Source organism: Anolis carolinensis, chromosome 2, assembly GCF_035594765.1.
Source record: "Anolis carolinensis isolate JA03-04 chromosome 2, rAnoCar3.1.pri, whole genome shotgun sequence".
NCBI classification, from domain to species: domain Eukaryota; kingdom Metazoa; phylum Chordata; class Lepidosauria; order Squamata; family Dactyloidae; genus Anolis; species Anolis carolinensis.
Genome location: NC_085842.1, coordinates 215,032,148 through 215,059,963, shown reverse-complemented (window position 1 = coordinate 215,059,963; position 27,816 = coordinate 215,032,148). Strand labels below are relative to the sequence as shown.

The 27,816-nt window shown below is 41.9% G+C and overlaps 2 protein-coding genes across 2 annotated transcripts in view; both read left to right on the top strand.

Annotated features, from left to right (window-relative positions):
* The first annotated feature begins 761 nt into the window (after nt 1–761).
* Nucleotides 762–14,021, top strand: cst7 (cystatin F). The gene is made up of 4 exons (XM_062971717.1): nt 762–930; nt 5,447–5,619; nt 11,101–11,217; nt 12,117–14,021. The coding sequence occupies exons 1-4, from the start codon at nt 873–875 to the stop codon at nt 12,192–12,194; spliced, it is 426 nt and encodes a 141-aa protein (XP_062827787.1). The 5' UTR covers nt 762–872; the 3' UTR covers nt 12,195–14,021.
* A 2,427-nt stretch (nt 14,022–16,448) lies between these two features.
* gsr (glutathione-disulfide reductase) overlaps nt 16,449–27,816 on the top strand; it is a 33,224-nt gene continuing 21,856 nt past the window's right edge. Inside the window, exons 1-4 of the mRNA XM_003224649.3 lie at nt 16,449–16,791; nt 22,685–22,711; nt 26,082–26,170; nt 27,006–27,075. Coding sequence (XP_003224697.2) covers nt 16,477–16,791; nt 22,685–22,711; nt 26,082–26,170; nt 27,006–27,075 — 501 coding nt within the window. The 5' untranslated portion in view covers nt 16,449–16,476. The remainder of the gene's footprint in view (nt 16,792–22,684; nt 22,712–26,081; nt 26,171–27,005; nt 27,076–27,816) is intronic.

The window sequence follows — 27,816 nt, the reverse complement described above, 5'->3', positions numbered from 1 at the left end:
ACTTGAACAAGCCGGAGCAAAAATAAGTTTGTAGGCAACATGGCCAAACTGAATAAACCTCTGTTCCTGTTGTGTATGTTCATACATCTCAACTTTAAGGCATTGTTTCACCCTAACGTTTTGAAAGTTCCCAAGTTCTTTGCAGGTAATATGAATGATAATAACAATTTATCTATCTATCAAAGTGAAAAATGTGTATGTGTGTATGAGGCGGAGGTGTCCACTCACACAGACAGCCTCCCGCCTCCACAGCCTATAGTTCCCTCCTGGCAAGATGTAACTATTTAGAGGTTTGTTATTTTTCCTTTCTTATTTTTCCTTAGAAACCAGTCTAGAGTAGACTAGACAGCTCCCAAGCCTTTCTATCTACAATGGAGTTCTTTTTACCTGAATAAATATTTTTTGAACTTTTACTGAGACTCTGCAGTCCATTGCAATCCAAAATAGACAAAGGCTTCTCTTGCTCACCCCGTGTGAGTAACTGTTGCTTTTGAAAGCTTTTGCTTTTGCTACTCTGCTGCATTTTGGTGGAATCTCCCCCAGAGAGGGTTAAATTGAGTCCAACCGCTCAGAGATTACCACAACAGATGGCCTTTTGTGGTCTCTTTAAATTCTATGATTCTATTGAACGAAATATTAATTTATCTGAAGGAGTTGTGACAAGCTGAAAATGAGAATGGAGCCCAGCCTGGTTGGGATCAGGGGCTGAGTAGCATTTCAATGAGATTAGCATATCTGCTCTCTTCCTGACTAGTGGGAGGCCTTGAGCATGTAGAGGAAAGAAGCCCCACTTCCTCTCTTGGGTGCAAGAAGTGCGGGCTGGTGCTGAGCAAGCTTTGCCTCTCCATTAGCTGGGTTATGACGTAGCAGCCATGCTCTTCAAGGGGACTCTGATGATCCTCTGCGTTCTGCTTCTAAATGCTGCATTTGGTAAGAGTGAGAAAATGCTTTTAATATTCTCTTACAGTATTTCCATGCATAAGCTAAATAGGTACCATTGATGTTTTGATCCTTCTAAAATCCAGGATGATATTAGGCTTTGGGTGGATGTTAATTTTTTCGAAATCCTTAATCTGTCCTACAAAGTTTCTCGGTGTATTTAACTAGCAGCTTTCAGATGCATTATTTGAAGTCAGCATTAAAGAATCCACTTGGTTTCCCTGACTCTTTTTCTCCCTTTGCTTCTATTCAGCAAGAAAAACTGTCACCACCATATTACTGCCCAGAGAAAAGCCTTGCCTACATAATATGTCTATCAAGCTTGTCCTAATGCTATAATAGCAAGCCTGGAATTGCTCGCCATTCAGTCATGATTGTTGAAAAAAAAAGCGAGTGCAGAAAACAAGATAAAAAGGCTGCCTGTTGCTAGATAAGCCTCACTTTTTCCGTTGTGGTTTCGCTTCAAAGCGGCGAAAGGAGTTAAGAGGGATTAAAATAAGATGCACTGGTATGTTTTAAGCATTCAAAGGGTGTTGTGTGTTTTCCCGGCTGTGTGGCCATGTTCCAGAAGCATTATCTCCTGATGTTTCACCCACATTTATGGCAGGCATCCTCAGAGGCTGTGAGGTATATACAGGCCATAGATGTGGGCAAAACATCAGGAGATAATGCTTCTGGAACATGGCCACACAGCCGGGAAAACACACAACAACCCTGTGATTCCGGCCATGAAAGCTTTTGACAAGACAATTGAAAGGGAGTCTTTAAATAAAACCATTGTAGTGGGTTGCTGTGAGTTTTCCCGGCTATATAGCCATGTTCCAGAAGCATTCTCTCCTGATGTTTCGCCCATATCTATGGCAGATATCCTCAGAGGAACATGGCTTCTGGAACAGCCCAGAAAACTCACAGCATCCCAGTTATTTTGGCCGTGAAAGCCTCCGACAACACATCAAAACAATTTTAACTTTTCCAAGTGGACGAGATACTGATGTTATGTAGAGCTTAGCAAAATTCTTTCTTTCTTTCTTTCTTTCTTTCTTTCTTTCTTTCTTTCTTTCTTTCTTTCTTTCTTTCTTTCTTCCTTCCTTCCTTCCTTCCTTCCTTCCTTCCTTCCTTCCTCCCTTTCCCTTTCCCTTTCCCTTTCCCTTTCCCTTTCCCTTTCCCTTTCTCTCTTTCTTTCTCTCTCTCTCTCTCTCTCTCTCTCTCTCTCTCTCTCTCTCTCTCTCTCTCTCTCTCTCTTTCTTTCTTTCTTTCTTTCTTTCTTTCTTTCTTTCTTTCTTTCTTTCTTTCTTTCTCTGCTACAGTGCCTAGAACTTCCCAGTCACTCACCGGGGATTCTATGAGCTGGAATCAATAAAGTAACTTTTACATGCTGCAATACATGTTAATAATGCTTTTACGGAGATGCCTGTCCATGATTAGGAAGCTTGGCATCCCACCAAGGGCTATGCTACCATTTCGAGAATGGGATTTAAAAACTTGAAGAAGCCATGGGAGAGTGTGAGTGCTTCGACATCACAGGAGCTGTTATGACAAAGATTTGTATAGATTCTACAGTGTGGTACAGAAAGTGGCTCCAACACACAACCACAGTTGCATGGAAGCATTTTGTTTTTGGAGTAACTAATGGATATACAGCTCCCTGCTATTACACGTGGAGTGTCTATTTTCCCATCAGTACTTATTGAAAGCTTTGCTACAGCATTTCACAATCTGGGGGTCGAGACCCTGGGGGGGGTCACAAGGGGGTGTCAGATGGGACGCATTTCTGATGGTCTTAGGAACCCCTTTGTTAGAAAAGGCTGAAGATCTCTCCACCTCTCCTTCTTTTCCTTTTTGGAAACAGACGGCAAATCCTCCCACCAAAATCCCAATTTGCCTAATTCTATCGTTGGTGGGGTTCAAGGGGCTCCTTGATTGTTGGTGAACTATAAATCCCAGCAACTACAACTCTCAAATGTCAAGGTCTATTTTCCCCAAACTCCACCAGTGTTCACATTTGGGCCTATAGAGTATTCGTGCCAAGTTTGGTCGAGCTCCATCATTGTTTGAGTCCACCGTACTCTCTGGATGTAAGTGAACTACAACTCCAAAACTCAGGGTCAATGCCCACCAAACCCTTCCAGTATTTCCTGTTGGTCATGGGAGTTCTGTGTGCCAAGTTTGTTTCAATTCCATCATTGGTGAAGTTCAGAATGATCTTTGATTGTAGGTGAACTATAATTCCTAGTAACTACAACTCCCAAATGACAAAATCAATCCCCCCCCCCCCCCCAATCCCACCAGTATTGGGTATTTCTGCCAAATTTGGTCCAGTGAATGAAAATACATGTTGCATATCAGATACTTACATTACGTATTCCTAACAGTAGCAAAATGACAGTTATGAAGTAGCAATGAAAATAATTTTATGGTTGGGAGTCACCACAACATGAGGAACTGTATTAAGGGGTTGCAGCATTAGGAAGGTTGAGAACCCCTGCTTTACTATTTTTGCTGCTCCTAGAATTGTGAGGCACTTGAATTAACACAGTGCTTTATATATTTATAGGTCACTAGAAAGATTTAGAACCAAATATGAAAACACAAGGAAGCAAGACCTATTTAGGTTTGGTTATAGGCATCTTTGGGCTGTTCGGACATATACATCCATTTCTCCAGCTTGGATTTCTCATATATGTGTACTTATACACTTCTCTGATTTCTGAATTCTCTGGCTTTAATCAGTCTTTGAGTTATTGAATGAAAGGGAATGCAGGCATATTCTATATCAGTGCCCAACAAGACAGCCACTGCACCCTTCTTAGCAGTAATTTATCTGTCCGTTTGCTTTCCAATTACACAAGTGCATAAACTAGAGCTCTACAGGCACCAGGGTGCTTGCCTAAGACATATAGTGTTTTTTGGAATCTGATCTGTTGATGAAATGCCTCACCATTGTGTTCAGAATGAGCAAATGTCATGCTCATGCCGAACACATTTCCAGTTTCAACACTACACTGTCCAGTGAGTCAATTGCCAATAGTAGAGCAACATTCAACCACAGAAGAAGTTTTAATTGTGAAAGGAGAAACTGCTGCTTTGTGGCATCAGGTTTGAATACTACCTGTATTCCCTCCATTCCAAATTCACTAAGTATCTTTATTTATCATTTCAAAAGCGAATTGAGGGTACAGTTATGTTTTTTTTTTTTAAAAAAAACACACACACAAAGTTAAAAACTTGGTATTATGCTCAATTTCCTTTGACTGGAAGCTGGCCCCTTGGAGTGCCTCTGGTGTTACTGTAAGAAGGTCCTCCACTGTGCATGTGGCAGGGCTCTGGCTGCATTGTAGTAAGTGGTCTGTGGTTTGCTCTTCTCCACACACGCATGTCGTGGACTCCACTTTATAGCCCAATTTTTTAAGATTAATTCTCCATCTTGTGCATCCCAGAGCACAGTCTGTTCAGTGCCCTCCAAGTCACCCAGACTTTTGTGTGCCCAGGAAATGACCTTGGCAGGCCAGATCCTGCCCACAGGCCGCAGTTTAAAAACCCCTGGTATATATGATTGGAGCATGCCGTCTGAACACACCCAATCTTTTCTGATTATAGAAACCAAATACATTCCAGCTAGCACTTTGATGGGAGACCACCAAAGATTTCTAGGCATGACTAGGAAAGAGTATAATGTAAGAGAATGACAACGTCAGTCTCTATCATAGCCACTTACTCATTGCCAAAACAGAGGTGTCTCCAGAAAAGGAGATATATTGTTGTTTCCATCTAATACAGAACTGTAAGCCAAGTCCTGTCCTAACATGCAGGTTAAGACACACGCACAATCAACCCATCAACTGAAAATGCTGCTAGTTTTCAGGACAGCACATGGTACACAAAAGAAATTGAATCCTTCTGTCTATGTACAAGCACAAAGATTAAAGGTCCCACCCTTAAAACTGCTTCTTGACATGGAAGAAAATCCCCCAGGAAAAACCTATCCGCACATATTAAATGCAAAGGGCCGGGCTGTGGCGCAGGCTGTTGAGCAACCAGCTGCAACAAATCACTCTGACCAAGAGGTCATGAGTTCGAGGCCAACTCGGAGCCCCGCGTTTGTCTTGTCTTTGTTCTATGTTAAGGCATTGAATGTTTGTCTTATATGTGTAATGTGATGCACCCTGAGTCCCCTTTGGGGTGAGAAGGGTGGAATATAAATACTGTAAATAAAATAAATAAATAAATAAATAAATAAAGGTGCATTTTGTCATATGATGTATAATTTAGCTTTCTGTCCCAAGCCCTGACCAGCCAAGTGTTTCTAGAAATGTGACAAGGAATACACACAATATATTTCTCATACCTAATACATGTAAAGGTGTACGGTCTATGGATATCTTGGGCTTCTTTGCTTCCATGGGGCTTCATGGATACGAATAACTGAGGAAATGAATCTTGTGAAGAAACACGTTTTCTCATAGACCTATTTCTAAAGAACTGTTCCTTTCCCAATTGTTTTTAATAGGCACAGATAGATGGTTGCCCAATTCAACCATTAAACCTGGATTTCCTATCAATGTCAAGACCGATGACCCAGGAGTTCAGCACGCAGCTAGGTTTGGAGTTTACAGATACAACAACCTCTCCAATGACATCTTTCTCTTCAGAGAATCCTGCATTAGCAAAGCCACACTGCAGGTAAGACTTGTCGAATTGTTTTGGTAACAAACAAAATAAGCACACAAGTTGGCCTCTCCTTGCAACAATAAAAGTCAGCCCTCCACATTTGCAGGTTTAACTTTTGCAGGTTTAATTATAACTATTTATGTAGTAATAAGACTTTATTTATATTCCGCCCTATCTCCCCAAGAGGACTCAGGGAGGATCACAATACACATACACGGCAAACATTCAATGCTGTTTGGACAGACAGAACAGAACAGGCAGAAAGGAGGTATGCTGTATTTGAAGTCCAGCTTCGGTGCCTTGGAGGTTGTGCTCAGATTCAGCCACAGGGGGTGCTGTTGCTCCATTCTCTATGGTGAAGAGCCATCAGGACTTCCTCCTTCCATTTGGTCACTGGCATTTTATGGTGTCGTAAAATATCTCCCCCACTAAATTAGCAGTACCTAATATCTCCACTTACATCTCAGCTGTTTTCAAACTGCTTAGTTAAGCAGTGAGCACGGCTTGACAGTCAGGTGTTCACCCCGACCTTGCTTTGAACTGGCCACCTTTCGGTTGTAGATCTTCTTACTACTGGTGATTTTACCAGCTGTGCTAAAGCCCAGCCTGGTAATTATTTGCAGATTTGATCAATATGTTATCTCTAGGGATCTCTAGGTCCTCAAGTCTGATTCTCTGGTCAACTTCTGCCTGAAGCTGACCAGAGAATCACACTGAAAGACCTAAAGATTTCTAGAGATAATACTTTTCTAGGCATTTGTAGGTCTTCCAGTACAATTATACGGTTAACCTCTGACAGAAGTCCATCATAGAGTGAGGTTGTAGGACTTAAGGATTCCTATTTGCGGTTTCCCCACTTTTGTGGGAGTGTTGCATACTTAACCACAGTAAATGTGAAGGGTTGACTGTATTTGTGTAAGACAACTCATGTGTTATTGGGTTGTATTTGTTGGAATTCAACCCCACACCGCTCAAGTCTGCAGTCCTCAATGAGTAGTTAGTTAGTTTAGAATATGTTAGTGTTTGTAAAAGACACCATGATGTAATGGGTTAACTGGAAGAATATGTGTAAACAGCTGATTGGCTGAGCTTGTGAAGAGCTGGCAATCTGATTGGCTACTTTCTCTGCCATCATGCTGAGGGAACCGGTTTGTGCAGCTTTTACCTTAGCGAGTGAAAGAAACAGCAAGAAGAGAAGATGGCTGCCGACTCTCTAAAGCCTTGTCATTTCTAAGGCATTGAGGCATATTTAAGACTATTTAAAAGGACTGTTTATTCCCTATGTTCTCTGTGAACAATCCGAGAGACTACTATTGCTTTGATTGATCTCTTGAAGTTAAGTAAAGTTCCTGTTATTTCTTTCACAAGCCTGTGTGGCACATTATTACACTGCTGGGTGACTTTAGGTTCAGAAGTAGACGTAAAGCTTCCATTTATTACCATCCACAATTCACAACAGAATAGGCTGAGGGAAATCCCTTCTCTCCGTCTTCTGAATGACAGTTGGAATGTATCTGATTCTTCTCTCCTCTCTGTCTCTGCTCTCATTCTGATTGGTTGTGTAGAATGGATACTTTGCAGATGTATATCTTTTTGTCTTTGACTTCTACTTTCACATCTGCGTGTGCGATGTGGGTATCGAGATCTCTCTCTGTTTGTGTGTATGGACAGATATAGTGCTTGGAGATTTTTCCCTCTTTGAACCTTAGAAGAGATAGTTATAAAGTAGCTAGAACCCAGTTATTTACTATTAAGAAATGTAGTTATTCTTATTTTATAAATAAACCTTTTGTGATTTTAAAGACAGAACTCTGCATATTTGCTTTCTAAGTCCTAAATTCTTTGCAGCCACATGGCACTTCATGCTCTGCTTGCTGTGAGCTGAATGCTCAACTATAAGTATCCTGTTTTTTCATATTTTGGATGCTCTGCTGTGTTTTTTGGGTAGTTTCCCCTAACACAGAGGAACATAGGTGGCACAGCGGGTTAAACCACTGAGCTGCTGAACTTGCTGACTGAAAGGTTGGCGGTTCAAATCCAGGTAGCAGGGTGAGCTCTGGCTGTTAGCCCCAACTTCTGCCAACTTAGCAGTTCAAAATCATGCAAATGTGAGTAAATTAATAGGTACCACTCCAGCAGGAAGGTAACAGCTCTCCATGCAGTCATGCCAGCCACATGACCTTGGCGGTGTCTACAGACAACGCCAGCTATTAGAAATGGAGATGAGCACCAACCCTCGGTCGGATACGACTAGACTTAATGTCAGAGAGAAACCTTTATCTAACCCTAACATAACCCAGAAAATCCTAACAGTATTACCAGTATAAACCGAGCGGGTAGCAACGTGAGTTACTGTTTACACTGATTCACCTGCTATTGCAACTGTGTTGACATTAAATAAACTCATGCGAAAGGGAACTGTACGTTTCTACTTCTCTCACCCATATGAATAGAAAACCAGGAATGTGGCCCAGAGCTTCATAGTATCTGACTTGAGGCAGACAATAGATGGCAGTGGAAACAACTTTAGATATCACTTGTGTTTTGTGGACTGGCACGCACTGTATACAGAAAGAGGACAGACAGTGACAACTACAAGCACTTATAGCCATTACAGATTCTACCGTATTAATAGCCTGAGGCAAGGGCATTAATGCGTAAAGGAATGCGTATACACACACACACACACACACACACACACACACACACACATACTGTATATAAACTTTATTTATATACCGCTCTATCTCCCCGAAGGGACTCAGGATGGTTTCCAACATAGGTAAAACATTCAATTACCAGTACAAAACATGTAACACAACCATAATAAAAAAGTGAATTTAAAAACACATTTTAAAAAATTGATCGAATACCTTTCTAGAAATCTCAAGGTAGCATAAGTTTGTAGTCAACGTCTGCTAGAATCTGGCCATAGAATTGCACTGGAAGACCTAGGGATCCCTAGAAGTATTCTCTCTAGTTTCTCTCGTGCAAAGTTTCTCAAACTGTGCTCCTCATGATGTTTTGGACTTATAATAATAATAATAATAATAATAATAATAATAATAATAATAATAATTCAGATTGAACTTCAAAGACTCTGGCAGAAACCAGTACAGGTGGTCCCGGTGGTGATTGGCACATTGGGTGCTGTGCCAAAAGATCTCAGCCGGCATTTGGAAACAATAGACATTGACAAAGTTACGATCTGCCAACTGCAAAAGGCCACCCTACTGGGATCTGCACACATGATCCAAAAATACATCACACAGTCCTAGACATTTGGGAAGTGTTCGACTTGTGATTTTGTGATACGAAATCCAGCATATCTATCTTGTTTGCTGTGTCATAATAAAATAATAAAACTTTATTTGTATTCCTCCCTATCTCCCCAAGGGGACACCGGGCGGATTCCAACATACAATGGCAAACATTCAATGCCTCTGTAAAACAAACAAATACTGACATAAAATCTGAAAATATGAAAATAACATTAAAACTTAACATCAAATTAAAGCCTAACATCAGTAAATTAAACCTAACATCAATACGTTAAACTACATGTAGTCAAACGAAATTATATAATAGCATAAAATCTAAACAAACATCCACATTAATTTACAACAGCCAACTGGAGTTCACAAAGCAGTGTGGGTTGGTTGTGTAGTCAAACGATGGTCATTGGGCTGGCAAGGACTGGGAAGGTCCAAATACAATATAGTTCTCAACCAGCTCCCACAATTCCTAACAGATGGTAAGCTGGCTGGGAGTTCTGGGAGCTGAAGTCCAAAACACCTGGAGGAGCACAGGTTGAGAACCACTGCTCTAGTGTAACTCTGATCAGCTTCCAATGGAAATTAACCATAGTGCCACGAGGAGATCTAGAGAAAACATTTCAATCAAATCTATGAATAATCCAAAAACATTATGTTGGAAATAGCAACTTTCTTCAAGCCTCCACTAGTTTATTGTATGTATATAATTTAGATTGCTTACTATATTGTATATGTGTGTATTGGTACGCAGTTTTCCTTAACTCTATGTTGCGGGAAGGGCTGCAGACCATGTGATCAGATCTGGGATTGTTCAGGACTCAGACTGTATTTTAGAAACATTACAGTTTAGACACAAGAAACAGTATGCTTTACAGCAGTCAGTAGAAACAGTATGCTTTTAGAAGTCAATAGAAACTGAGTGCTTTAGAGAACAGAGACTCATTAGACCCTCAGAACAGAGAGATACTTTGGACTGCTAAGATTATAAGAAATATGTCCTGTGTTATCTGCACAAGGAAACTACTTCAAATCCTATCTGTAACTGGATTGATATGCAAAGTTCCTGTATGCTGAACACATTAAGTTTGTGAGTAAACCAACTATGTTACTTTTAAAGAAGTCTACTTATTTTGTCTCCTGAGAGCTTGATTTAAACCTAGATGTTTTAAGAGAGAGTAAATGTTTTCTGGGCAACTGAAAAGAACACTTCTGAAACTCCTCTATATATATGTCTTTTGTGCACTGGCATATCTTCGTCCCTAACAGTTCAAAGAGATTTCTAGGTATATCTGTTTAACAGATGATAAACCTAATTGCCTTGCGTGAATACTAGTGGATATTTACTAAGGAGAAGGGTGACTCAAGTGAGTTTTTAACTCTTCTCGGGGAGATTTCTGATTTTCCCAAAATGGTAGTGAATGACATTTTCTAAAAGCTTATGGAGATTTCCATTTCCTAATAGCTTATGGCATCATTTTTCAAAAGGTTATGATTTCTAAGATCCTTTCCAAATACAGTAGAGTCTCACTAATCCCAGCCTCGCTTATCCAAGCCTCTGGATAATCCAAGCCATTTTTGTAGTCAATGTTTTCAATATATCATGATATTTTGGTGCTAAATTCGTAAATAGAGTAATTACATCATAACATTACTGCGTATTGAACTACCTTTTCTGTCCAATTTGTTGTATAACAGGATGTTTTGGTGCTTAATTTGTAAAATCATAACCTAATTTGATGTTTAATAGGCTTTTCCTTAATCCCTCCTTATTATCCAAGTTATTCGCTTATCCAAGCTTCTGCCGGCCCGTTTAGCTTGGATAAGTGAGACTCTACTGTATCATTATTCTCCAAAAGGTTATGGAGATTTCCATTTCCCAAAAGGCTATAGCACCATTTTCCCAAGGTATTAAACCTGAAAGCATCTCTATTTTTTATTTTAGCCTAATGACAATATCGGTCTGATCTCAAAAAAGCAACAGTGTTGTGCCGTTGTAGCTCTCAAAGGGAATAGTATAAGTAATATCACTGTTAGTAGGGAAATGGTCTTACACATTGGAAGAGAAATAACAGGCGAAAGAATATACACATTGTAAGCATAATATGGTAAACACCAAGCAATCGGAAGAAACTGTGACCTGTGTCTGGCTTTATGGGTCCCTCTTGCCAATTTGACCTCATTGTGTGCTGTTCAGTAATATGAAAAATGCTTTCTCTAGGTAGTCAGAGGCTTGAAATACACAGTTAATGTTGATATTGGCCGGACTGTGTGCACCAAAAGGACACACCCTGACTTGGACAGCTGTGCGTTCCAGAGGAACAAGACATTGAAACAAGTAAATTGGGTTTATACTTCCCCTTGCTTTTTTTATAAACTACTATTGTAAGGCACAGCTTTTATTGCTCATTGTGTGTGTGTGTGTGTGTGTGTGTGTGTGTGTTACAACATAAAGTTTCCATGGATGAGAGTCTACCATTAGTTGTATTCAATGTTATCACCATCTGGCATAGACATCGATTTAGAAGAAGCAACATAGGTGAACAAACCCTGGAAACATAACACACCAATTTCCCAGCCTAGAGTTTAGTTTTAAGTAATATGTTGAAATAGTTCCATCTACAAAAAAATAATCCAGTTGGTTGTTGTGAGTTTTCCGGTCTGCATGGCCATGTTCCAGAAGCATTCTCTCCTGACGTTTCGCCCACATCTATAGCAGGCATCCTCAGAGGTGTGAGATCTGTTGGAAACTAGGCAAGTGAGGTCTGTGATCTTCAAAGACTCCTAGATCCCTTTCACGTGGACTGTTTTCAAGCCAGGTGTCACCCATACTATTCCTGCGCATTTCATTTCTATCACCCAAGTATAGTACTGTTAATTTCTCCCTTTTGAAATTTATTTTGTTCATTTTGGCCCACTCTCTAATCTGCAAAGGTTATTTTGGATTCTGATTCCTATAATTTGGGGCATTAGCTGTTCCTCCTGATTTGGTGTCGTCTGTGGCTTCCATTTCCTAAGAGGAGAGATTGCAACAAGTCTCAATTTTATCATGTTGAACAGAAGCTAGTGGAGGAGTTGCACATGGTGACCACATCTCCTTGCCCTAGGTTTGCACAAGAAGAGAGCTTAGATGGGTGCATATTCTCTTTTTGTAAAACAAGATACTAGAAAACAAATGCCAGCCTTCTGGGTTTTGTTTTTGGTCTGATTTAATTTCTCTTTCTTCTATCAATGTAGACATTCAGTTGCTATTTTGAAGTCTGGATTACACCTTGGCTGCACAGAGTCCAAATACTAGCCTCCTTGTGCCAGTGACCTCTCACCAATGAAGGCTCTGCATGTTTGTCCTTCAACAACTGTTCAATGGCTGGTAGTCAATAAAGACACTGGATTACAAACCAAAGAGTGGATTATTTGTTGTCAAAGGCTTTCATGGCCGGAATCACAGGGTTGCTGTGAGTTTTCCAGGCTGTATGGCCATGTTCCAGAAGCATTCTCTCCTGATGTTTCACCCACATCTATGGCAGGCATCCACAGAGGTTGTGAGGTCTGTTGGAAACTAGTCAAGTGGGTTTTATATATCTGTGGAAAGTCCAGGGTTGGAGAAAAAACTCTTGTCTTGAGGCAAGTGTGAATATTGCAAACTGGCCACGCTTTGAAAATGAAAGGCTATTCAATGCTAATCAAAGTGGCCAATCACAACATTCAAACTTGCCTCAAACAGACAAGAGTCCTTTCTCCCACCCTGGACCTTCCACAGATATATAAACCCCTCACAACCTCTGAGGATACCTGCCATAGATGTGGGTGAAACATCAGGAGAGAATGCTTCCCTCAACTCTTACGCATCAATTTTGCATGGTTGATAGGCGCCAAGTCATCCTATAAAACAAGGTGTGTCTGTTTAAAAAGGTGTGTTTACCTCAACACATATTTCTGTGAGTTCTGGGAACACTTTGCTATGAGTAACCTGACGTCTTGGATTTTGGCTGTCCTCAAAGTGTGTGCTTTTAAAAGGGAATAGAATGTCCTCAACTACTTGGCATATTTAATGTCTTCTATGGCCCCTTCCATGCAGCTGAATAAAAGCCCACATTTTCTGCTTTGAACTGGGTTATATGGCAGTGTGGACCCAGATAACCCAGTTCAAAGCAGATATCGTGGGACTTTCTACCTTGGTATTCTGGGCTATATGGCTGTGTGGAAGGGCCCTAAGAAACACTGGGATGTCTGTAGTGGAGGAAACACATAAAATCTAGGATGAAACTGTCTCCATATGAAAGCCTTCACTTGGGTGATGGGCAGAATGGTGTTTGTGGAGAACATTGGCAGGCTCTTGTACATGTTCACAGCGCTTGCTATAACCTGCAATGTCATTGGAGGGAAGGCCATTGGAAGCTATATCTATTTGTGGAAGTGGGAGCCTGTCTGTGTAAGTGGACACCCCAGCCACATACACACATACATATTTTCACTTTTATTATGTGTATATAGATAGATATTTATATTATCTATGGATGCTTCCACACAGCCATATAACCCAGATGCAATGAAGTACGAATTTTGGTTTACAAATGTTATGTTTAATTGTGTGTTTATGTTTTAAAAGGGTAAGTATTACAGTTATTGCATCTCAGCACTCAGAGGCTGGTTGCCATGGAGAAGTAGGCGGAGCCAACTGCCGTTTAGTGGGAGAAGTGCAGAGTTTAAAAAAGAAAATCAGTCTGTGCTGTGATGAGGCACAGGGAAGATTGATTCCAGGTTGATGGGATCAAGGAGACCCAATTGTTCATTTTGAGTCGGTTTTGAATAAGTTTGGTGACTTATTTAGTGTAGTCTGTGTCCTGGAAAGGCACAGAGAATCTGTGATAGTATATCACAGGGGTGACTGTGGTTTAAAGTCACTGGATAGTCCAAGTTTCAGACTTTGGGAACCAATCCCAGCTGGACTCACAGAGATCCACTGAAGTAACAGTGGCAGAGGAAGAAGTTTTAACTACTTTAAGTAAAAGAAGTGATACTTTAGAGAGTTGATTCATCTCATTCTAATATTGTAACTGTTAATAAGAATACCATCTAAAGTGAGAACATTATAACCACTAAGCTCTGTGCCTGAATAAACTTGTTATTGTTCTTCCAACATCTAAGCCTCTGTCGCATATATTCTAAACCAAGTTACGCTATCCTTTAAAGTAAAAGGTCTCCTCCCTGAGTATTTGGTGATTTGTATCTTTCCAAATTGGTGTTAGTCGTTCATAGTCCTTAACAAATTGGTGGCAGTCGTTATAAATTCTTTACAATTGGTGGCAGCGGTGGGATAAAAATGATTCCCCCCTGCCTGAAAGAACCTCAGTCGATATTATAAATTCCTTACAAATTGGTGGCAGTGGTGGGATAAAAAGATTCCCCCCCCCCTGCCTGAAAGAACCTTAGACATTCTTTCTTAGCACTTTACACCAGAATATCAAGGCGGAAAATGGCACAATATCTACATATGTTTCCAGTACAGAGCGGAAAATGTGGGATTTTCTGCCTTGATATTCTGGGTTATATGGCTGTGTGGAAGGGCCCTCTGTCCACAGTGCCATATATTCCAGTCAAAGCAGATAATGTGGGATTTTATTCAGCTGTGTGGAAGGGGCCTGAGTCTCTCCATTGGTGTGGAGTTTGCCTGACCCCGCCCGCTGCCTCTCCCATAACCCTTTCCTACTCTTTTCTATGGTGCACAGCAAACAGAGCAGAATTTATCAGCAACTGAACATACTAGAAGGGTTTGGGGGACTGACTCAAAATGATGGAAGTTGTAGTTTGCCATGCGTCAAGACTGAGCAGAGTGAGCCCCACCAGTAATGGACCTGGATCAAATTTGGCACACACAAGCCCCATGACCCACGAAAAATACTCGAGAGGTTTGGGGGGAACTGACCTTGATTTATAGGGGTTGTAACTCACATCCAGAGAGCACTGGGAAACCCCAAAGAAGAATGGATCTGGACCAAACTAGGCACGTATACCCGATATGCCCAAATTTGAATACTGGTTGGTTTTGAGGAGAATTGCCCTTGACATTTGAGAGTTGTAGATACTGGAATTTAAAGTTCACCTGCAATCAAAGAGCACTCTGAACCCCACCAAATATGGACCTGGTCCTAACTCGACACACAGAACCCACACAACCAGCAGAAAAATCACCTTGATTAGGGGGAGTTGTAGTTCACCTACATCCAGAGAGCACCATGAGCTCAAACAAAGATGCATGCATTCCTGATATGCCCAGATTTGAATACTGGATTGGTTTGGGAGGGATAGACCTCGATTTCTGGGAGTTGTAGTTCACGTACAACCAGAGAAACTGTGAACGCCACCGACAATGGACCTGGATCAAACTTGGCACACAGAACCACCATGACCAACTGAATATACTGGAGGAGTCTGCGGGGAACTGACGCTCATTTCTGGGAGTTGTAGTCCACTGACATCCAGAGACACTGCGACCATCACCGATGATGGATCTGGACCAAACTTGGCACACAGAACCCCCATGAGCAACTGAACCTACTGGAAGGAATTGGGGGGGACAGACCCACCATGGTGGGAGCTATAGTTCATCCTGCAGCCAGAGAGCACACTGAACCCCACCAAATTGGTGCCAATGATGCATCTAGATCAGGCATGGGCAAACTTTGGCCCTCCGGGTGTTTTGGACTTCAACTCCCACAATTCCTAACAGCCTATCGGCCGATAGGCTATTAGGAATTGTGGGAGTTGAAGTCCAAAATACCCAGAGGGGCGAAGTTTGCGCATGCCAGATCTAGGCCAAACTTGCCCAACATGACAAACTTCAACCGCTGATGGAGTTTCATGGAGTTCACCTGGCATGATATGAGTTGTAGTTCACCCACAACTTTATGCATTTTGTAAAAAATTTTAAAAATGTGTTGTCGAAGGCTTTCATGGCCGGGATCACAGGGTTGTTGTATGTCTTTCGGGCTGTGTTTATCCATACCTCACAACCTCTGAGGATGCCTGCCATAGATGTGGGCGAAACGTCAGGAGAGAATACTTCTGGAACATGGCCACACAGCCCGAAAGACATACAACAACCCTTTAAAAAATGCTTTTTCAAATAACCTGGGCAACGCTGGGTACCCAACCTGGAACATAAATAAATATTATCTGGTGGTTTTTTTTTTTTTTTTCGTGTCAGGAGCAACCGGAGTTGCTTCTGGAGTGAGAGAATTGGCCGTCTGCAAGGACGTTGCCCAGGGGACGCCCGGATGTTTTGATGTTTTACCATCCTTGTGAAGGCTTCTCTCATGTCCCCGCATGGAGCTGATAGAGGGAGCTCATCCACGCTCTCCCCGGGTTAGATTCGAACCTGGTAGCTTTCAAGTCAGCAACCTAACCTTCAAGTCACGAGGCTTTTATCCCCTGGGCCACCGGAGGCTCCTGGACTGCCCCTTGATTGGATTGGCAACCAAGCCCGCCCAAAGGCAGAGCCGAGTGCTCAAAAAGTGAAGCTTCCTGGAAAGGCGGGATTTCTATCCCTAGCCCCGCCTTCTTCCCCAAAGGAAGGGCTTTCATACGAGAGTGACTGATGCGCGCGGCCAATCACAGCGCGGGTGGGCGGGGCCACAGAAGCGTCCCCGGTCAGAGCGAAGGCGGGAGAGTCCGGAGGGGAGGCGGGATGGGTCTGCCGCCGCGCCTTCGCCTCGCCTCCTTCCTCTTCTTGCCTGCTGCCGCCGCCAGAGCCAAAGCCAGAGCCATGGCCCAGCTTCGTGCTTCTTCCTCCTCCGCCTTCGACTTCCTGGTCCTGGGGGGCGGCTCGGGGGGCCTGGCCTGCGCACGGCGCGCCGCGGAGCTCGGGGCCCGGGTGGCCGTGGTCGAGAAAGGAGCCCTGGGCGGCACCTGCGTGAGTCCCGGGGAAGGGGAACGGAAGGGGGACTCTGCACTGCGGGTTGACATTGCCTTGTACTGGAGCCTCCGGTGGCCTAGTGGCTAAAAGCCTTGTGACTTGAAGGTTGGGTTGCTGACCTGAAGGCTGCCAGGTTCGAATCCCACCCGGGGAGAGCGCGGATGAGCTCCCTCTGTCAGCTCCAGCTCCATGCGGAGACATGAGAGAAGCCTCCCACAAGGATGGTAAAACATCAAAACACCCTGGGCAACGTCCTTGCAGACGGCCAATTCTCTCACTCCAGAAGCAACTCCGGTTGCTCCTGACACGAAAAAAAATTGCCTTGTACTGCCAGCCTTCCTCTGCGTCCCTAGCTCTTCCTCAGTGGAGTTAATAATAGACTCATAGACTTGGAAGGGACCCCAAGGGCCATCCAGTCCTACCCCTTGCCATGCAGGAAATGCACATTCAAAGCACTCCCGACAGATGGCCATCCAGCCTCTGTTTTAAAAGCTTCCAAAGAAGGAGCCTCCACCACACACTGCGGCAGAGAGTTCCACTGCTGAACAGCTCTCACAGTGAAGAACTTCTTCCTAATGTTCAGTGGAATCTCCTTTCCTGTAGTTTGAAAGCCCTTGTTCCGTATCCAAGTCTCCAGGGCAGCAGAAAACAAGTGTGCTCCCTCCTCCCTATGACTTCCCCTCACATATTTATACATGGCCCTCATCATGCCTCCTCTCAGCCTTGTCTTCTGCAGGCTAAACGTGCCCAGCTCTTTAAGCCACTCCTCATGGGGCTTGTTCTCCAGATCTTTGATCATTTTCGTCTCCCTCCTCTGGACACATTCCAGCTTGTCAACATCTCCTTTCAATTGCGGTGCCCAGAATTGGACACAGTATTCCAGGTGTGGTCTGACAAAGGCGGAATAGAGCAGGAGCATAACTTTCCTGGATCTAGACACTATACTCCTATTTATGCAGGCCAAAATCCCATTGGCTTTTTTAGCCGCCGCATGACATTGTTGGCTCATGTTTAACTTACTGTCCTAGAGGACTCCCAAGACCTTTTTCACATATACTGCTGTCGAGCCAGGTTGCCCCCTCCCCCAAATTCTGTATGTGTTTTAGAAAAGCATGACCTTTTAGAGATCATAACCTTTTAGAGAAGAGCCAAAAACCCGACTGATTAGAATAATAATAATAAACTTTATTTGTGCCTGGTCTCATCTCCCTAGGGACTTGGGGCGGCTTACAACCAGACAAAACACATAAGAAATCATTATGTATTAGTTAATAAAAACAAAATATCATAACAATATAAGCATAGGGTTGTTGCAAGCGCTCCGGGTTGTATGGGCATGCTCCAGAAGCATTCTCTCCTGATGTTTCGCCCACATCTGTGGCAGGTATCTTTAGAGGTTGTGAGGTATGTCACAAAAAACAAAATATCACAACAATATATGCATAGGGTTATTGCAAGCGCTCTGGGTTGTATGGGCATGTAGTTATAATTATAATAGCCATTTAAGGCCTGTCCGGTTGGGGTGATTGTTATAAGCCATTGTTAAAGGCCTGCTTAAATAGCCAAGTTTTCAGTTCCTTTTCTGAATGTTGTAAGGGTGGGCGCTTGTCTAATTTCCTTGGGGAGGAAATTCCAAAGTTGGCGCTTGTAAGGGAGGGGGGACCGAGAGGAGGGCCTCCCCGGCTGATCTTAAGGTTCAAATAGGTTCGAATAGGGAAGATGCAGTCGCGTAAATAGGTAATCTTTCACTGCTTCCAAATGTAGTTGCAACCAAATGTAATTATGCAAAGTAATTGGCTTCAGTTGTTAGACTGAATAACTTGTTGTTTCAGATCTGTTTGGAAAACAGAGAATATGCCAGTGCATAAAAATAGCCGTTCTTCAGAAGTGTTTTTCAGTGCCTAAAAATATACATACTCTCCAATGAAACAACTTGTTTTATATTATGCACTTAAGAGACAAAGTAAAGTAGATTTTGGTAAAAAATAAATAAATTTGGTTTACTCACAAACTTCATGTGTTCAGCATATACAGGTACACAACTTATCAGTAATTTACAGATATGTTTGAGATAATTTTTGTGCCATCCGGTCAGAACATCTCTCTCTTACAGTAAACAACAGGCAAGTGTTTGGAAGTTTGCGATCTGAGCAGTCCCAAAGTCTAAAGAAATCTGTGCTCTGTGCTCATCTTAGAGCAAATCATGTGTTTTGCAGCCCCTCCCACAGCTTCTCAGGAAAACATAGAGCAAGGAAAGAAAGCTGCATATACATACAATAAGTGAGGCTTGAAATGGTTATTTCCTGTTTAATTGTGAGATCCTTACTTTGAAAGTAGTTGTTATACTCCAGAAACTTTATTTTTGTGGCTGTCACAAACTGTGATGAGTTTAAAAATTAATATACGGTACTAATTTACGCACTGTTCCCTTTCCCCGTACTTAATTGGATGTCTGTCCTCACTCCAACTGCTGAGAAACTGCTGCACTTTGTTCTTTTGCTCTGAAGCACTTTATAACTACATTATTGCACTTTAGTCTTAATGGCCCCTCTATGCTATCCCCCTCCTTCAACCTGGTGGTCCATTTTATTTTATTTTTATTTTACTCATTTTATGCTCTAAATGAGTTTTTATGGTTAATGTATTGCTCTTGTACAATGCTGATTTTACTGTGTTTTTACTTATTGTAATATATTTTTATCTGCTGTATGTTGTTGATTGCTTCTGGGCCTTTGCCCCTGTATTAGCCACCCCAAGTCCCTGCAGGGACTCCCTGCAGGGAGATGGTGGCGGGATAGAAAAATAAAATTACTTACTTACTTGGTTGAGACTCAATGACATACTCATTAAAAACTACAGCAAAATGTGCTGCAAGATAATAATAATAGTAATAATAGTAATAATCATAATAAAGGTAAGGTTTTCCCCTGACGTTAAGTCCAGTCATGTCTGACTCTGGAGGTTGGTGCTCATCTCCATTTCTAAGCCAAAGAGCCGGCATTGTCCGTAGACACCTCCAAGGTCATGTGGCCGGCATGACTGCATGGAGCGCCCTTACCTTCCCGCCGGAGCGGTACCTATTGATCTACTCACATTGGCATGTTTTCGAACTGCTAGGTTGGCAGAAGCTGGAGCAACAGCGGGCGCTCACTCCGCTCCCAAGATTTGAATCTGGGACCTTTCGGTCTGCAAGTTCAGCAGCTCAGTGCTTTAACACACTTTGCCACCGGGGCTCCTAATAATAATAATAATTAAAAAAACTTTATTTATAGCCCACCCTATCTCCCCAAATGGACTTAGGGTGGCTTCCAACAAAAAATGGCAAACAGTCAATGCCATAATTCATTAAACAAAGAAAATAAACACCCCGCCTAATCCCAAAAGTAAATTCATGTTTGACTTGTGTGCACATGCAAAAGTCAACACCTATATTTTTTTGTCTTTTTTATTTTATTTATACACACACACACACACACACACATGCACACATAGGCAAGATCAGGTAGAGCTTGTGTAAGTAGATAAAAACATTTTGAACCTCCTAGAGATTGTTCAAAGGCATCTTGCAAAATGCATTCTGGGAGATGCTTTTATTTTTCACTCGCTTCCACTTTTTATACATTTTTTTCATTTTGATTAGATTTTGATTGGAATATTTGGAAGAACTTCCTGACCATACAAACAGTTCAACAGTGGAACTCTCTGCCCCAGAGTGTGGTGGAAGCTCTTTCTTTGGAAGCTTTTAAACAGAGGCTGGATGGCCATTTGTCAGGAGCCCCCGGTAGCGCAATGGGTTAAATCCTTGTCCCGGCAGGACTGCTGACTTGAAGGTTGGGTCACTAACCTGAAGGTTGCCGGTTTGAATTGAGTTCTGTTAAAGGGATAGCAAAATAATTAGCTATTTGAGTTATTGTAAAGTGGTGATAAGTATCAGCATGGCATAGTGGATTTTGATTCTGGAAATCAGGGTTCAAATTTCCACTGAGTGACCTTGGGCAAGTCACACTCTCTCAGCCTCAGAGGAAGGCAAAAGCAATTTCTTCTGAACCTACCTTTCCAAGAAGATACCTTTCCCATAAATCAGAAAACGTTTGAAGGTGCACGGCAACAAAGTGCTGACAAATAGGATGGAGATTTTTCTTCCCTTGGTCCAGATCTTTTAGGATCTTGCATTGATTCCTTTTCAGTGACATTAGATTTCCTCTCACTTCTTGTTGTCTCACTCGAGTTCTTAATTATGAGTTGTATGTATGTCGAATGTTTGTAATTGCCTCTGTTTTCTCAGCTGTGATGCCATTTCTGCCTTTTTTGAATGCCTGGGAAGGGAAATGGCAGTAAGGGGTGACAGTCTTGACAATGGGTTGTATCAGAATCCATAATCTTGGTCCCAAAACCTGCCCTCAACGTATACATGAGGTTAGCTATCCAAGCAGTGCTTCTTATAAACCAGAGCATGGTCCAGAGTAACTCCCAGATATTTTGGTGTGCTGCAATACTCCAATAGGATTCCTTCCCAGGTAGTCCTCAGAGCTCGAGATGCTGGTATGTTCTTAAGGTGAAAAGCACATGTCTGTGTTTTAGCTGGATTAAGAATCAGCTGGTTTTCTCTGTAATAGGCAGTAAGAGCACCTAAAGCTTCGGAGAGCTTCTATTCAACTATTTCAAAGCTTCCCTTTTTGAGCAGTGATGGCACGATCATCAGCATAGATAAAACTCTTTGTCTCTTCTGGCAGTGGTTGGTCATTTGTGTAAATGTTCAACATTGATGGAGCAAGCATGCTCCCCTGAGGGAGGCCGTTCTTCTGTTTCTGCCATCTGCTTCTCTGATCCTGGAACTCAACAAAAAGCTCCTGTTTTGCAGCAAGTGTATATGGTGAGCCCTTGATGGCACAACATGTTAAACTGCTGAGCTGCTGAACTTGTTGACCAAAAGGTTGGTGGTTCAAATCCGGGGAGTGGGATGAGCTCCCGCTGTTAGCCTCAGCTTCTGCCAACCTAGCAGTTCAAAAACATGCAAATGTGAGTAGGTTAATAGGTACCGCTCTGGCGGGAAGGTAACAACGCTCCATGCAGTCATGCCAGGCACATGACCTTGGAGGTGTCTATGGACAACGCCAGCTCTTCGGTTTAGAAATTGAGATGAACACCAACCCCCAGAGTCGGACATGACTAGACTTAATGTCAGGGGAAAACCTTTACCTAAGTGTATATGGTATATTTCTTTCTCTTTAGAAAAATGCAAGGATGGGATGCTTGGGAAGTTCTCCATACAAGGATTGCCCAAGATGATGTCTGCTTAATGGGACACCAGGGAAATAGTATTACAAGACATTTTCCAATAGACATCATACCTTACCCTGACAGAGGAAGAAAGCCAAATATTAGGTTGTGCAAATTTAGCCTGGATTTGGTGAAGACCGCAGTCAACAGATGTCTCAGTTGCCATTCCTTTATATCAGTGGTCAATATTACAGAAAAATAAAAGTGCTATACTTGGACAATGTTGCAGCAAGGATAAAATTGTTCCCCATCTTTGATATTAATAATCCAGGGTGGCATCTTATAGGGATACAGTGCTTCCTGCAAAGCAGGCATGGACAAACTTTGACCATCCATGTGTTTTGGACTTCAACTTCCACAATTTCTATCAGCCAATAGGCTATTAGGATTTGTGGGAGTTAACGTCCAAAACATCTGGATGGCCAAAGTTTGCCCATGCCTGCTGTAAAGTCCCTTGACCTTATAATGATCCTAGTTATGAATTCAGAGTAGTGAAATAATAAAATATGCCAAATCTAGTTTGATCAGTTTGTGCATGTTCTGCTAATATGTACTTATCTTAGAAGTCCTGAAATTCAATTCTAATTACTGGTTTTTTTTTCTTTTATAGGTGAATGTTGGATGTGTGCCTAAAAAGGTAAAGTAAAATCTAGATGAGTTGTTGTGGGTTTGTCTAATTTTTTAAAATGGAGATGCAGAATTTACCCGTCATTTAAAAAAAACCTGTAAAACCTCCAAAGAATTAAATATTTCCCAATCTTTATCTTAGCATAAGGAAAACTCACTCATCCAATCTACCTTTATGGGCTTTATCTTAGTTTGTGTATCAATTCCCTGTAATAGTATGCAAAAGGAATACCTAGAGAGACTGTTGTATTTGGCTATGGCTTGCAAAGAATGAAAGAAAATTGCTAGATTGCAACACTGCCTAACTGGTTACTCTTTTGTAAGTTTGCGTCACCGTAAGCTTTTGTCAGTTGGCTCTGGCATGTTGCTTGTCCAGAAGAAATTTCTAGTATTGCTCCATTTTGGTGGCTAACCGCAAGGCTTTTCTAACATGTCCTGTCCTGAGCTCAAAGCAATAAATGTTCTTTGTGCCTTCAAGTTGTTTCTGACTTATGGTGACTCTAAGCCATACCCATCATTACGGCTGCCATGAGCCGTAAATTACTTGAAGGCACGCAAGAACAAGAAAATGCTGGCAGGAAAGTTAATAAATCTATGCTGGTCTTGACCCATCACTTTTCATCTCATTTTGCTCAGTGTTTATCTGCACCTTTAGTTGTGGAAGCCCCTCTGCATTGAATATTCCCAGACTATAGGAGATCAGTTGATCTTTTATAGGTAACAGTACTTGCTACTCCCCAATGTTTAAACGTTTTAATTGTAAATTTTTCATACAATTGATGTTTAGTTCTGTTTTAATGTTTGTATATTTGTAGATTTTAAATTGTATTGCAATGTTTTTAATGTAAGCTGCTTTGAGTCTCCTTGTAGAGAGAAAAAATGAAATATAAATAGACATAATAAACATAATAGGAGGAGGAGCAGCTGCGGTGGCGCAATGGATTAAACCCTTGTGCCGACTGGACTGCTGACCTAAAGGTTGGGTTGCTGACCTGAAGGTTGCTGATTCGAATCCGCAAGATGGGGTGAGCTCCCATCTGTCAGCTGTAGCTTGTGGGGACATGAGAGAAGCCTCCCAGCAGGATGGTAACACATCCGGGCGTCCCCTGGACAAGCTCTCTGTAGACAGCTAATTCTCTAACACCAGAAGCGACTTGAGGTATGTTCTCAAATCATTTCTGACATGATAAAAAAGTAGTAGTACTAGTAGTTCCCTATGACCTCTCATAGGCCTACATAGTAGTGTTTCCAAACTCTGAATTTCCCTATAGCTGTGAATGCTCAATGCCAAATAGACAAAATGGGAAACAGAGCACTTTCGCTGTTTTTGGTCTGCAATACAGATATTTTAGCTTGTTGTCTTAGAAATATCTTCAAAATTAAAATACAATGGTTACTTATCATCATCAATATTTTATTATGGTCCAAAGTCCCTTATTGCTCTGTAAGTGTACAAAATATGCAAGGTTAATATGATTAACAACAGCGGGCTGATTTAACATGCAGTTGGATGAAATTAGCAACAGTTGAAAGTGATTGCTCATATTGAATCTGACTGAGGACACTAGAGTGAATTAAAATGTTCAGTAGGGCCATCATAAGTGTAATCTGCTGGATTCTTTGAAGGGTGCACCATTTCTGACACAGTTGGCTTAAATCAGTTGGTTTGTTAGTCTCAAGTACAGTAGACTGTTTTATCGATGGCAGCGCCCCATGTAAGCCGCCCTGAGTCCCCATTGGGGAGATGGTGGCGGGGTATAAATAAAGTTTTATTATTATTATTATTAGTCAGCTACAATTCATATACTTTCCATTGGTTCCGTGGCTCTGTTCTATTTGGGGCTCATAATTGTATATGGAGCGCCTTATGAAATGTATGCAGTATCCATAAACATAAATATTTAAAAGGATGCAGTAGATTCCTTGTGGGGAAAAACGCCAAGTGCATTCCATCACTCAGGTCTTGCTTATCAGGCACAGAACAGCTCCTATAAGGCTGTGGTTCTGTCTTTGAACTTCCAGATGTTTTGGACTCCCAAAATTCCCCATCACTGACCATCCTGGCCCAGGACTCCTGGAAGTCCAAAATATGTAGGAGACCAAAGGCTGAGTGTGAATGCCACAATGCCTGTTGAGTTCAGCATACATTGATTATGGAATTGTTTTAGTCTGCACAAATTTTGATTGTAGCCAACAGCCATGTGGTATTGTCGAAGACTTTCATGGTTGGAATCACTGAGTTGCTATGAGTTTTCCAGGATGTATGGCCATGTTCCAGAAGCAATCCCTCCTCTGACGTTTCACCCACATCTATGGCAGGCATCCTAAGAGGTTGCGAGGTCTGTTGGAAACTAGGCAAGTGGGGTTTATATATCTGTGGAAAGTCCAGGTTGGGAGAAAGAACTCTTGTCTGTTGGAGGTAAGTGTGAATGTTGCAATTGACCAGCTTGATTAGTATTGAATGGCCTTGCAGCTTCAAAGCCTGGCTGCTTCCTGCCTGGGGGAATCCTTTGTTGGGAGGTGTTATCTGGCCCTGACTGTTTTCTGTCTGGAATCCCCCAGTTTTGTGAGTGTTGTTCTTTATTGACTGTCCTGAGTCTAGAGTTTTTTTTAATACTGGTAGCCAAATTTTGTTCATTTTTACTGTTTCCTCCTTTCTGTTGAAATTGTCCACATACTTGTGGTTTTCTTTCAGGGCCAGCTAACACCTCCCAACAAATGATTCACCCAGGCAGGAAGCAGCCAAGCTTTGAAGCTGCAAGGCTATTCAATGCTAATCAAACTGGCCAATTGCAACATTCACACTTGCCTCAAACAGGCAGTAGTTCTTTCTCTCACCCTGGACATTCCCCATTTGCCTTGTTTTCAACAGACCGCACAACCTCTGAGGATGCCTGCCATAGACTGATGCCTGTTGCCTGGGCTTGGCCCCATGTAAGCCACCCCAAGTCCCCTCGGGGAGATGGGGTGGGGTATAAAAATAAAATTATTATTATTATTATTATTATTATTATTATTATTATCATTATTATTATAGATTGCAAGAGAGAATGCTTCTGGAACATGGCCATACATCCTGGAAAACTCACAGCAACCCAGCCACATGGTATATGACCCATCAGTGGCTGGATAAAGCAAGATGTGACTTCTGGTAGGGAACTATTCATAAAAGGCTGTGTTACATAGGCAGTGGGTTATTCCTTCCTTGATGTGTTATGAGCTATATTTTGCTCTATCCTAACCAGAGTACTCACAGTAGGGTCTCCATGTATTATGCACATCTCCCTGTACTAAACATTTATTTTGCACAATGTAATGATTAGCTTTATTTCATGCATTATTACATATTATATTCTTGATGTGTGTCTCCTCTCCAACAGGTGATGTGGAATACTGCTGTCCACTCTGAATTCATCCATGATCATGAAGATTATGGTTTTGAAATATCCAATGTGAAATTTAATTGGAGGTAAGTCAAATGGAAATCTGGAATACTTCATGTAAATATCAACCATATGTCAATAACAAACCGAACAGCTGGATAGAAGTTGATAGATGGTAGTGAAATAACACTTAATGAACAGTTTTGTGCTCCTTTAGTGTGTGTTATGATTCCTTGAACGTTGCTTTGTTTGGGGGAATTTGGACCATTGCTTGTGCCCGAAGGCTCTCCCTTGACACTGTCAGACTATCTAGAGCTCAGAGTGTTCTTGTGGTTTCATTCTTAACCCTTTTACAAGAACCTTTGGTAGTTTTCAAGTCATCTAAGTGGAGTAGAGCTGACATGAAAACTGAGATAGAAAGCATTAATTGGAAAGCTAACTAAATTGGTGCTGATGGCCAAAAATGTATAACAGGACTGTTTTCTCTGACCACTGATCTTGCAGTATGTGCCAAGTTACAAACAATTCTTAAGTTGTGTTGTCGAAAGCACCAATCCCTTTTACTCCCTCTGCTGTGATGCCACATCTGGCCTTTTTGAATGTCTGGGTGAGGAAATGACAATAGTGGCAGGCTCTTGAGTTGGCATTGGTGTGGAATGACCCTCGGATTATCCACACGTCGCATTAAAATCCATCATTATGCCCCCCAAACCTGACCTCAACCTATACACATGTATACCGTAATATTAATATGTCTTACTTTGCATGGCACCTTTGATACGGTATTATAAGCTCTCCTAGGAATCATATTTCAGAGGCAGCTAATAATTCCTGATAATAAGTTATTCATTAAAATGAAGGTTTTACTCTAATTTGAGAGAAAGAGAGAAACTTTGTGACGTAAAACTCATTTTGTTCCAGAGTAATTAAAGAAAAGCGTGATGCTTATGTGAAGCGACTGAATGAGATCTATCAAAATAATTTGGACAAGGTTTGTAAAATGGTCCTGTTCTGTCCCAACCAATCTTAAAACACATTCCTTCTGTTGTTAAATCTTAGTTTCCCTGTGTGAAAAGGGGATTTGTTGATTAAAGTTCCTATTTTGTTTTATAAATTCTCTAAAGAAACATGTTTTAGCTTCAGAACAAATACATGTTGACAAAGGCTTTCATGGCTGGACTCATTGGGTTGCTGTGATTTTTCCAGGCTGTATGGCCATGTACCATGCACATTCTCTCCTGACGTTTCACCCACATCTATGGCAGGCATCCTCAAAGGTTGTGAGGTCTGCTGGAAACTAGGCAAGTGGGGTTTATATATCTGTGGAATTTCTAGGGCGGGAGAAAGAACTCTTGTCTGTTTGAGACAATAGTGAATGTTGCAATTGGCCAGCTTGATTAGCATTGATTAGCCTTGCAGCTTCAAAGCCTGGCTGCTTCTTGCCTGGGGGAATCCTTTGTTGAGAGGTGTTAGCTGGCCCTGATACCGTATACCATGCAGCTATAGACAAGTGTACATAGGGATCACCAAACACAGCATTGCTCAAACACAAATCAAGAAACATGAAAGACACTGCAAACTAACTCAACCAGAGAAGTCAGCCATAGCAGAGCACTTGATGAACCAACATCCACACTTGCTACAAACAGACAAGAGTTCTTTCTCCCACCCTGGACATTTCACAGATATATAAACCTCACTAGTTTCCAACAGATTTCACAAGAACTCTGAG

Coding starts and splice junctions, on each gene's coding strand:
- cst7 (XM_062971717.1), top strand. CDS start 873: ATGCTCTTCAAGGGGACTCTGATGATCCTCTGCGTTCTGCTTCTAAAT. Junction 5,620..11,100: donor TTAGCAAAGCCACACTGCAG/GTAAGACTTGTC, acceptor TGCTTTCTCTAG/GTAGTCAGAGGCTTGAAATA. Junction 11,218..12,116: donor GGAACAAGACATTGAAACAA/GTAAATTGGGTT, acceptor CTATCAATGTAG/ACATTCAGTTGCTATTTTGA.